The sequence below is a fragment of the Pongo pygmaeus genome, chromosome 7, assembly GCF_028885625.2.
Source record: "Pongo pygmaeus isolate AG05252 chromosome 7, NHGRI_mPonPyg2-v2.0_pri, whole genome shotgun sequence".
Lineage (NCBI taxonomy): Eukaryota > Metazoa > Chordata > Mammalia > Primates > Hominidae > Pongo > Pongo pygmaeus.
The window spans coordinates 115,886,033-115,899,056 of NC_072380.2; the positions used below are offsets into that span (position 1 = coordinate 115,886,033).

A 13,024-nucleotide genomic window follows, 5' to 3' on the forward strand; every position below is an offset into this window, starting at 1 on the left:
GTTGTCTGTAGTGGAGAAAAGTTCCAGCTTCTGCTCTGGGATTGTCTTCAGGTTCCTATTACTGAAAAGTGGACTCGAATGAGCCAAACTCGTGGGTTGAAGGGCTAAGAGTTAAACAGGCTTTTAAAACCTTCCTACTGCTCTTCTTGCCACTTTACTATTTCACATTAGTTCTGGATGTTGGAAGAGACAAAGATGAATTTAAAAGCATCAGTTTTCAGTTTTCTCTTACCATCCCTTAAGAAGTTTGATGAAAGAATGGTTAAATGAAATTAATTTATCCTTCCTGGTCTGTTCCCCCATTAACATGCTAACCACTTATAAATTGTGCTTTGTGATACCTAAATGACAAGGGACCAACCATGCGTAAGTAAATTGTTCTAAGTAAAGAGAATAACAGGAGCAAAGGTCTTCAGGCAGGAATGAACCTAAGGCATAGAAAAAAGGGCTGTGTCATTAGAGTTTGAATGAGGAGTAAGCGAGATGAGATGAGGCGAAAACAGTATTTCACTATTTTGGTTGAGTAGGAGATATTATCAACGTGTGTGAGCATTGCTAAGAAGTCTCTGCTCAAAAGATGTTTAGAGTTTGTCACAAGGCAGTAATGTTTCTAAAATATAAATTAGATTTGTCACTTGGATTTGGCATCATTCCCAGTCCTTGAATCTCTGGTCCCACCTTCCTTGCCACTTTCGTCAGTCACTACGTTTCCCACAAGTGGTTTAGTATTCACCCTTGCAAATCTCAGTGCGTTTCAGTCATCTTTTTTAAGGCCTCCTGTGGCACACACCCTTACCCAGTTTAGCCGCTTTCTCTGGAAAACTTTCACCGAACAATAATCTGTTCCTGCTTACCTCCTGCATGAGCCCCGCCCCCTTCAGCACCCGTCTTCTGTGTTTCTATCACTTCCTCACGGTGTTTATTACATTGTCTCATGATTATTATTTTGGTTAATAGTCTTTTCCATCAGACTTAGCCTCCAAAAAGGGGAAGAATCATGTTCGTGTATGCACTGTGTTTAGACAGCATCTAGCACATAATAGTTGCTTTATAAACGTCAGTTTCTCCATCTATAAAGATTCATTTTGCCTACATGAAGAGATTTAGAAACAAAATGATCTGTCTTGTTGGGGTTTTTAAACTTTTGTTGAAATTATTAAATGCTAATTTTAGTTGTAGGAACAGCTGCTGACAGAGTAGATAGAAATTTTCTAGACTTCAGAAATAATCTTTGAAAAACTGATGGATGAGACTGAAAATTAAATATGTTAAATAAACGTAGCTAACTATGGACATTATCATTTTGGGTATGCTTTCTTTGTGAAGTACAGGCATTCTGCACTTTGCACATTAACTGAACCAGTCCCACTCTTTAAGAGGTTTACAGTGATTGAAATCACATCTGTTAACCACGAAACTTTGCAAAGTGGGGAATTGATTCCAGTATGCATGTTGTCCCGTTAATACAGTACTGTGCGAAAGTGAGTACTGCATGAATTTTTTTAATAATAGTAGCCATTAAAACCAAACATTGAATTTAGCTGAAATTAGAACCTTTAAATCTATCACAGTGTTAAATCAAGATTTTTCTTAAAAAAAGAACATCTTTGGCCGGGCGCGGTGGCTCACGTCTGTAATCCCAGCACTTTGGGAGGCCAAGACGGGCGGATCACAAGGTCAGGAGATCGAGACCATCCTGGCTAACACAGTGAAATCCCGTCTCTACTAAAAATACAAAAAAATTAGCCGGGGGTGGTGGTGGATGCCTGTAGTCCCAGCTACTCGGGAGGCTGAGGCGGGAGAATGGCGTGAACCCGGGAGGCAGAGCTTGCAGTGAACCGAGATCGCGTCACTGCACTCCAGCCTGGGCGACAGAGGGAGACTCCGTCTCAAAAAAAAAAAAAAAAAAAAAAAGGAAGAACATCTTTAGTTAAATGCTCTCATTAACATACACATATGTTGAGAAGGGATCTGCTCAAAAACTCTTATTAATGGGGCACACAGAAAGTTTGAAGACGACTATATAGGGAGCCTTTGGAAGTTTTAAGCATGGGAGTGACATGTAAAAAGCTGTTTTAAGATGACATCTGATAGGCTGGGCGCGGTGGCTCACGCCTGTAATCCCAGCACTTTGGGAGGCCGAGGCGGGCGGATCACGAGGTCAGGAGATCGAGACCATCCTGGCTAACATGGTGAAATCCCGTCTTTACTGAAAATACAAAAAAATGAATAAATTAGCCGGGCATGGTGGAGGGTGCCTGTAGTCCCAGCTACTCGGGAGGCTGAGGCAGGAGAATGGCGTGAACCTGGGAGGCAGAGCTTGCAGTGAGCCGAGATTGCACCACTGCACTCCAGCCTGGGCAACAGAGCAAGACTCCATCTCAAAAAAAAAAAAAAAAAAAAAAAAGATGACATCTGATAATAGTGTAAATTGCCACCAAATCAAGTAGGGATGATATTAAAGTAGCCCAAGTATAGGATAATGAAGACCCAAACTGCCTGGGGATGCAGTGGCTCACATTCATAAACCCAACACTTTGGGAGGCAAAGGTGGGAGGATCTCTTGAGCCCAGGAGTTCAAGAGTAGCCTGGGCATCATAAGGAGACCCCCGTCTCTACAAAAAATTTAAAGATTAACGGGGCATGGTGGTGCATGCCTCAGGTCCAAGCTACTTGGGAGGCTGAGGTGAGAGGCTAAGGTAGGAGGATCACTTAAGCCCTAGAGGTTGAGGCTGCAGTAGGCTATAGCCACACCACTGCATTCCAGCTTGGGTGACAGAATGATAACGCATCTCAAAAAAAACAAAACAAAACAAAACAAAAACTAAGTTACTAGAAATAGAGAGTTAAAAGGAAAGATGTGTAAGTGTTGCAAAGAGATGATGAGTAGGACTTTGAGTTTTGGTAGTAGGGAATATGGAAGATGGAATACATAAGAATGACTTAGGCTAGAGCTTTGTTGAATGTTAGATACAATACCATTACCAGGGAGTCAGAAAGAAACAGCAGGATGAAGTCATGGGGTAAGAAGATGCATTTACTTTTTACTCACTGAGTTTTTTAGACATACAAGCTTAAAATTACTTTCTAAGCATAATTTTATATATATATATACATATATATATATTTTTTTTCTTTTTGAGATGAAGTCACGCTCTGTCAGCCAGGCTGGAGTGCAGTGGCGCGATCTTGGCTCACTGCAACCTCCACCTCCCAGGTTCAAGTGATCCTTTTGCCTCAGCCTCCTGAGTAGCTGGGACTGTAGGCACATACCACCCCCTGCCCCCAGCTGGCTGACTTTGTATTTTTAGTAGATGGGATTTCACTGTGTTAGCCAGGATGGTCTTGATCTCCTGACGTCGTGATCTGTCTGTCCCGGCCTCCCAAAGTGCTGGGATTACAGGCGTGAGCCACCACGCCCGGCCCTAAGCATGATTATTAACCAAGACAATGTGTTTAGCAGCATGTCAGGACAGTTAAAACATAGATTCTGGAGCCATACTGCCTTGGTTTGAATCCTGGCTCCACCATGTCATATTCAAGTTACTTAACCTCTTTATGCCTCAGTTTTCCCATCAATAAAGTGTGAGATAGTAATAGAACTTAACACATAGGATGCTGTGGAGATTAAACAGTTAAGATTTTTGGAACAGTGCCTGGCACTTAGTGAACTCTTATGTGAGTCTTTTTTAAGTAAGTAAACAAACAGAAAGTGCTCAGTAAATAATAGCTATATAATATCATCATAATCACAACTTCGTGTGTCTATCAGCACGGTATTTAGCACCAGAGATTAATAATGTTCCCTGCCCTACAGGAAGCTTAGAGTTCTGTTGAGCAAACATCTTGCACATGTTTTGTCCCAGGAACTGTGCTAGGCATAAGGAAGTACAAATGTAAAGTGTATTGGAAGCCCTGACAGTGAACACTTACAACCCAGTTGAAGAGTGTACTAGGATATATAAAAGGGAAGCCGAGCACGGTGGCTCATGTCTGTAATCCCAGCACTTTGAGAGGCCAAGGCGGGTGGATCACAAGGTCAAGAGATCGAGACCAGCCTGACCAACATGGTGAAACCCCGTCTCTACTAAAAATAGAAAAATTAGTTGGGCGTGGTGGCACGCGCCTGTAATCCCAGCTACTCGGGAGGCTGAGGCAGGAGAATTGCTTAAACCTGGGAAGCGGAGGTTGCAGTGAGCCGAGATTGTGCCACTGCACTCTAGGCTGGTGATGGAGCGAGACTCCGTCTCAAAAAAAAAAGGTGGTGGGGGGAAATGCTGCATGTATATATATCTAGGATCTAATTGTTTTGCAAGATGTATGCATCCCATGATTTTCCAGTAATTTCAGAAAGATTTCTGAACAGCAGGTCTTCTAATTTTGTATTCTTAGTGTTAGGCATAGAACAATGTCACTAACTAAATGCCTATTGAATAACAGAGTGATTAGCTGAGGAAGACTGCAGGAAATGTTGTGTGAATTATTAAGAAGAATCATTCTCATTTCAGTTCCAAGAAACTATGATCCTACTTTACATCCTTTTGAGGTCCCACGAGAGTATGTAAGAGCTTTAAATGCTACCAAACTGGAACGAGTATTTGCAAAACCATTCCTTGCTTCACTGGATGGTCACCGTGATGGAGTCAATTGCTTGGCAAAGCATCCAAAGAACCTGGCTACTGTCCTTTCTGGGGCGTGTGATGGAGAGGCAAGTGTCACTCTAGATGATATTTTCAACTAAAAGTAGTTATATTACAAATGTTTTTTCCTTTAGTTTTTAGTTACTGTAGGTTTTACTTTATTGGATTTCAGTTTATTTCTCAAGACTAAATTTTGTTAGGAATACTGTTTAGTATTTTCTTCTTTAAACCTAAGAAATTATAAATGCAGTAGTTTAAGGATCAATTTGACAGTAAATTAAATAATCATGTTTATAATTAAAGTATTTAAGTATGAGTTTTTTCACAGATGTTGTCAACACCTAATTTCCTCCCATGGCAAGTGAAAAAGTTTTGCAACACTTTAGAATCAACAGAGTATTTGCCAGATTGTATTTTTTGCTCGTCGATATACTTATCCATATGCATTGCATTGTTTTAATCCAAAGGATTTTGGTTTTAGCCGCCCAGTAGAGTGATTCGTAGCCTTGTCAGTGTTGAATTTATCCTGAACATTTTACATTTATAGTTCACTGAAATTTCCTGGTATGCTTTATCATAGGTTAGAATTTGGAACCTAACTCAGCGGAATTGTATCCGTACAATACAAGCACATGAAGGCTTTGTACGAGGAATATGTACCCGCTTTTGTGGGACTTCTTTTTTCACTGTAAGTATAATACCATTAAGTCATTAAATTTGATCAACATAGGTAAGAATAATCTAATTGAATACATTTTTTTCAAGTTCATTTATTTGTTCCTAGGCCCTTTTGGAGTTTCACAATGCAAAATAGCTTATTAAACCTTGAAAATTTCTAGTTTTCTTTATATAATTCAGCCTTCCCCATAACTTAACATGATTAAGCTAATATTCAATTTACCACAAAAGTGGAATTAATGAGAGGTAAGTCTAGAAAGAGTTTGGCTTAATCTGGAGGATTTTTGATGCTAAGATGAGTAATTTGTACTTTCGTCAGTCAGATAGTAAGGAATCATTGAAGTTTTGTGCCTGTGTGTGGTGTGGCAAGATATCCGGAATGTAAAATTTACTCTCTGTTTTTAAATATACAGTTTGGTGGCATCCAATACATTCACATCACTGTGCAACCATCACCACCATCCGTCTTCAGAACTTTTTCATCTTTCCCAGCTGAAACTATAGTCATTAAACAATAACTCCTCTTTCCCCTCAGTCCCCAACCCCTGGTAACGACTATTTTACTTTTTACTTCTGTGATTTTGACTATTCTGGGTACCTTATATAAATAGAAGCATATTTTAAAGAATTATACCATTTTGTGTATGTGGAATAAGTCTTTTGTGTCTGGCTTATTTTACTTAATTGTCTTCAAGGTTTATCCATGTTGTAGTACATGTCAGAATTTCCTTTCTTTTTATGGCTAAATAACATTCCATTGTATGTGTCACATTTTATTTATCCGTTCATTCGTCAATGAGCATTTGATTTGTTTCCACCTTTTGGCTATTGTGAATAGTGTTGCCATGACCATTGGTGTACAAATACCAATTCAAGTTCATTGAAGGTCTTTTTTGACAAGGGGAACAACAAAATCTGAGCTGTGCTTTGAGTTAAGTAATTTGACATCAGTTAGTGATCAGTTTGAAGGCCATTTTAATAGTTTGGCAGGCAATAATAAGAGGCTACCTTATTATGGAGACTGAAAACTAGAAATCAGTGGTTGACACTTTGGAGGACTGACAGGTTTGACAACTGAGAGGAGCCTGGGAAGAGGTTGGTTCCTGTTGCTGAGGAGTACCAGCAAGTTTGGAAGAGTGGCAATGGGAAGGATATGATGTGACAAACTGGACTGCTAATGGGCTGTTCGAGTGAAGATGTCTATCATACCTTTACAGATGCAGGTCTGGAGCTCAGGAGGGAGGTCAGAGCTGAACTTGACATCATCAATATAGAACTAATCATTGAAGCCATAGTATGGCATCATTGGGAGGAAATGAAGAGGAAAATATAGAAATACAAAGATGTCAAGGAAGTAGCCTTGGGGAATGCCCACCTCTGGGAAGTGGGAAAACTCTGGGAGTAGCCAGAGCTCAAAGAATCTGTGAATGAGCATAGTGTCCTAGGAGGAAGGAATAGTCAGTTTTGTGAACTACTACAAAGAATAATGAAAAATGAAGACTGAGAAAAACATTTTAGAAATGTAGAGATGTAAAAAATAGAAAATTAAAGATTGTGTAATTCTAGTCTTTCACTTCTAACACTGTTAGTTTGGTGTATGTCTTTTCAAGTGTTTTGACCTACCTTTACAACAGTTTTTGTATGCACATGCACTAATCAGTCAGATAGATCTTCTTTATTCTTTATTTACTAATGACTTCTTAAAAAACAGGTTGAGCTGAGTTATAAAATGTAGGTTGCAATCCAGGTTGGCTGGGTGCAGAAGCTAGATTGCAAGAGAATAATAAAGGGAAAAGATGACTTCTGGGAAACCTGATAGCTACAATTTGAAAGATTGTCATGTGAAAAAGAAAATAGACTAATTTGTTGCTCCATAGAGAGGCACTGGAAATAGGTGTTAATGTTAAAAGATTTGATTTTGGTGTAAAAAAACTTATTTGCTGTCAAAAAGCAGAATAGGCTACCTTGCAAAGCATTCAGTTACTTTTCACTAGAGGGGTGCAGATAAGCTGCCTGACCCTGCAAGCCCAATGTTGTGCAAGGAATTGGTTGGCAAGTGGGAATGGATGGCAACTAAGGCTTCTTACACTTGGTTATTCTTTTGGATATATTGATTAATAGCTCAGCCAGAGGACTTAGTGTATTTTTTTTAATGCTTAAAATGAATAAAGGCTCATTTGCAGCATTATTCACAATACCCAGGATATGGAATCAACCTAAAGTGTCCAGCAATGGATGAATGAATTAAAAAAAAAAAGTACACACACACAAGCACACAGGAATACTATTCAGCCTTCAGAAAGACGGAAATCCTGTCACTTGCAGCATACATGAATGAGCTTGGAGGACATGATGCTAAGTTAAATAAGACAAATACCACATGATCTCAGTTGTGTGGAATCTAAAAAAGCCAAACTCATAGAAATGGAGTAAAATGGTCATTACTAGGGGCTTTGAGGGAGGGAGATTGGGGAGATGTTGGTCAAAAGAGACAAAATTTCAAATAGATGGGATAGATGTTGTACAACACAGTGATTATAGTTAATAACAACATGCTGTCTTGACAATTGCTATGAACGTGAATTAAATGTTCTCACCACAAAATAATAAGTATGTGAGGTAACAGATATGTTAATTAGCTTGGTTTATCCATTCCACAGTGTCTACGTATATCAAAACACAATGTTGTACATCATAAATATATATAACTTTTATTTGTAAATTAAATAAAAACATTTTAAGAAATGAATAAAGACTGAAAATGTTTCATATTCACCACTTATTTTCCCCCACTTTATTTTTTTAAAGAGACAGAGTCTTGCTACGTTGCCCAGGCTGATGTTGAACTCCTGGGCTCAAGCCCATCTCAGCCTCCCAAAAAGTGTTGGGATTACAGGCATGAGTCACCATGCCCAGCTCATTGTTTCTCCCTTTTTCAAAAAGATTTTTTTTTTTTTTTTTTTTTTTTTTTTGAGATGAAGTCTCCCTCTTGCCCAGGTTGGAGTGCAGTGGCATGATCTCTGCTCACTGCAAGCTCTGCCTCCTGGGTTCACGCCATTCTCTTGCCTCAGTCTCCCCAGTAGCTGGGACTACAGGTGCCCACTACCATTCCCGGCTAATTTTTTAATTTTTTTAATTTTTAGTAGAGACAGGGTTTCACCATGTTAGCCATGATGGTCTCGATCTCCTGACCTAGTGATCCGCCTGCCTTGGCCTCTGAAAGTGCTGGGATTATAAGGCGCAAGCCACCGCGCCCAACCAAAATATAGTTTTGAGTAATGTGTGCTTTGTCAGAGATAAGACACATGTGAAGACTACTTGCTGGTACAACTTTAAGAATGTTTTTAAAAATTTTAGTACACAGTGTTGCAAAACATAAACTTTTATTACCTAAACTTCACTAAGATATCCCAGTTTGTAATACCAACAGTTCCTTCTTCAGCATAACCAGCCTGGAGATGAGATGTTCTAGCCAGGCACATATTCTTGTTCGGCTACTCATTTCTATAAAATGAGAAAACCTTTCCCAGAATTGGTGGTCCGCTGAGGTTTGTACTCAGTAGACTGCAGAACAGCTTGGTCATTTACAAGGAAATTCAGTCTTGAGCTTGCAGACACTATCAGAAACTTGATGGAGGGATACTGTCTTCAGGAACCGGGTGCTCAGGGACACAGTTTATCCTGTATTCTGTAAGTGCTAAAATGTCTCTTTGGGTCAAGCCAGATCGGTCAGGACCTGATACCTAGATTACATCTTAGGTTCTGCCAGTAGAATCAGGTTTCTAGAAGTGAGTTTTAGTATAGTGCCAGTGGCTCAGATTCAGAGTTGTTAATAAGATGTAGCCCTGTTAAATACTTTTTGTCTGTTACAAGGATGTTGTTAAGGATTCTGTTCATTGGCATCCTCAACAAAAGACATCGCTGTGTAATCTTAGTACCAAAACCTTTCCCGATCACTTACCTGTTTTCATCTCATGGGCACTGTAAACTGTTTTGCAAGAAGTGTTTTCATTTTTGAATTTGCTGTAAGAAAAGAGCTACATTCATACTCTTCCCATAGATAAATATATCTTTGTTAATGTTTTTATCAAAAAGTAGATATAGATTGCATTTAATATATAAATGTAAGATTTTAAGTTAAAACTAGCAGTTTGGTATATATGCAGTTATACAGTACCACATTTATGATTTTGTTTTCAACCTCAAACTACATTATATGTTTTGTAGTCTGTTTTACCTGATAGCTTAAACATGTCTGCCAGATACCCATGTCTAAATTACCATAGTTTGTTGCTTTGCCTTGATTTGGGCTAACGTGCCAACAGTTCTGCTCACTGTTGCTTTTTTACTATTTGTGCAGCTGTCAGCACAGTGAAAAGACAAACTATGTCTTTACTAACGTTATGAAAATAGTTTTGACCGCGTGGACCCTGAAAAGTTCTCAGGGTCCTCCAGAGGCCCAAAGTTCACAGTTTGAAAACCACTGACTTAGTAGTTTCTGCAGTTCATGCAGAAAAGGACTTTATCTATTTCAATATTATAACAATGCCTTCTCACCAGTATTTTCATGTTTTTCATTTTTTTACATTTAAAATTACCTGGAATTTTATTTTCACGTAAGGCATCAAATTGGCTCAATTTTTAAAAATGACTAACCGATATTATAATGCCATTTTTTATAATCCATTTTTTCTTTAAGTTGAAATCCCATGTTTATCACAATATGCATGACCTAACTTTGCCCCGTTCTTGTTTTTCTTTTGCTCTACTCATTGTATTTTTAGTTTTATGTACTTCATATATTTGTCACAAATCTTTACTAAAACAAGGTGGGATATAAATGCATCAATAAGTGTAATACTGGAATGATATGGTATGTTATCTGTTTTAAACAAGATACTTACAATTTGATATGTGTTGGCAAGTTTTAATTTATAACTGTTGTTCATTATCATCATCATAATAAAACAAATATTTCTAGGTTGGTGATGACAAAACTGTGAAGCAGTGGAAAATGGATGGGCCAGGCTATGGAGACGAGGAAGAGCCATTACATACAATATTAGGAAAGGTACAAAAGTAAATTGACTAATAGCTTGCCTATTAACATTCTTTTATTGAAAATTATTTTATAGTTATAATTTCCAAAGATGGGGAAGAAGATGCAAATAAGAAACGAAAGACTTTAGGCTGTAATTGTTGACCCATTTACGCAATATTTAATGCAGCTAAAGTCCTTTGATGCTAAAGAATTTTAACAGTTTTTTTTTGGCATTGTAGTAGAGTTTGATTTCTGTTTTTAGCTACATTGAACATTAGGATACAATGAAACATTTCCTATAGCAAGACCATGGAGAAAAAGATAGAAGTTCAGAAAATGCTTCAGCTTGTTTAGTTTATGTCATCATAGATCTTACACAAAACTCAGAATTTCTTAGTTGAAAGACTCCTTTAAGAAATGAAGAAATTTAATAGTATTATGCATCATATAAATCTTATTAATGTTTCTACCAAATTTTTCTGCAAATCAGATGATGGGTGGTTTAGTTTTAGCTTAAGAATAATTTAGAACATTTGGCCTATCCATGTTTTATAATGTTTACATTTTTATATGAAGCAAACAATTCCAAAATTAGATTTAATCTTTAAATTAAATATACCTTTTAAAAATCATTTTGTCATTTCAATATTATGGTTAGTATATAATATTTAGGTTCTGCTTTAGGTTTCAAGAAGTTCTAAATGTTCTTAAAGGGATAGGGGAATGGGGTATGAGTATGAGGTAGAGAATTTGTAGTTGGAAACACGTTAGTAATTTCTAAAACAAAATTGGTTTCATTCTTAAAATGTCTTGTCTCTTTATGGTATTGTTTCCCCCTTTAAGTAAGGACTTCAAAGAAGTTTCTTTGTGAACACTATCTCAAAAAAAGATAGTGTAGATAAATATATTTAAAATATTATTCTGCAGATTTGAATTAGTAGTGAAAAAAATCCTCTTAACAACCTTTTTGCTTTTAAAGACAGTGTATACTGGGATTGATCATCACTGGAAAGAAGCTGTTTTTGCCACATGTGGACAGCAAGTAGACATTTGGGATGAACAAAGAACTAATCCTGTATGTTCAATGACCTGGGGATTTGACAGTATAAGTAGTGTTAAATTTAACCCAATTGAGGTAATGTTTTTTTTTAAGTATGTTTTGCTTTTTGTTTCCTTATTATTGCTTAATAATTTCAGTTCTGTTTAGGAAACTTTTGAATGTATGATAGAAACGTCTGAATTTTAATGGTGTTTTGGCATTTTGTCAATTTTCTGGATTGTAAACGAGTTCTGATACCTTTGCTCAAATCCCAACATGTTTCACAGCAGTTTAGTCCCAGATACTAGAGTTAAGCATTGTTAGAGGAGTGGTGTGTGCATTTGCCCGTTGGGGTAAAATCCAAGTAAATATAGTCTTGTTTTAACTTTAGTTTTACTCATGCCTTCAACCTCATGTTCCATAGATTATGTCATTGTACATTTAGGAAAATGTTAATTTTTCTACCTGCCTTGGAGGTCAGAAGAAGGAGCATTGGACATCATTTTGTCTATTTGTAATTGGTAAGGTACCAGTGCTTCATAAAAACATTTGTGATTATTGTTGAACTGCATGGTAATTAGTTATAGTTATATTTTTCTTTGCTCAGAAGTCTGAATTGTGATTCCCAGTTCCTCCAGGCCTAAGGGAAGAGTTGGAGATTGGCCACTACATGTTGTCTGTTTGGGTCTGAATTTAGGAATGGAGGCTGTCCTGAAGGCTGAACTAGCCCTTGGACTCCAGATCTTTCTCTGAACTTTTTCTTAATACATAACAATAGATGAACTGATTGTCCAGAAGACTCAGTAGGGATACTTTTTTCCTGCTGAAGGAAAAGGCAATCATAGCATATATAAGCCAATTTTAGCAGTTATTGCGAGGCTACCATTTTAGGTAGTATGAGAGAAAAATCCTAATATGCAAGCGTTATGCTCTTAAAGACCCAACCTGATAAAAGGTAGGAAGTAAGGTTGAGTCAAAATAGTAAGGTATAAAAATTGTTTGTATGATGTACTGGAAAATGAGATGCTGCAGTGCGATGTGAGTTTGGCCTTGAGGAATTACTGAGAAGCCAGAAGACACTCTTCCTGCAACTACCACATGCTCACACATACACTTTCTAGAGAGGCTGCAGGTCTAGAATAGGTTGGCAAACTAGTCTGTGAGCCACTTGTGGCCCACTGCCTGTTTTTGTAAATAGAGCTCTGCTAGAAGATAAATAGAGCTCTGCTAGAAGACAGCCATGTTCTCTTGCATACATATTGTTTGTAGCTGCTTTTGTTCTATGATGGCAGAGTTAAGTAATTGCCACAGAGACCGTATGGCCCACAAAACCTAAAATATTTACTCTCCGGCCCTTTACAGAAGAAGTTTTCTGATCCCTGGTCTGTAGTATCTGTCTCTATTATATCGTTCTCACTCCATCCTCCATCTTCCTTCCTTATGTTTCCCTTGGTTGTAGAAGAGAGAAATGGCATGGAAAGGCAGCTACCCTTGCAGAGCAGGACCAAGTGTAAAAGTTGATAACATATGTGAACATTTTTTAAAAGTGCTATCCAAATTCAAGATGGTGATGGTATTACTTACTAAACAAACAAACAAACAAAAAAACCTAAACAGACACTGTTT

General features: G+C 37.8%; 1 protein-coding gene across 1 annotated transcript in view; it reads left to right on the top strand.

The window, feature by feature from the left end:
- DCAF13 (DDB1 and CUL4 associated factor 13) overlaps positions 1-13,024 on the top strand; it is a 28,547-nt gene that overhangs the window by 760 nt on the left and 14,763 nt on the right. The window contains 4 exon segments of the mRNA XM_054499556.2: positions 4,509-4,708; positions 5,221-5,328; positions 10,300-10,389; positions 11,339-11,494. Coding sequence (XP_054355531.1) covers positions 4,509-4,708; positions 5,221-5,328; positions 10,300-10,389; positions 11,339-11,494 — 554 coding nt within the window.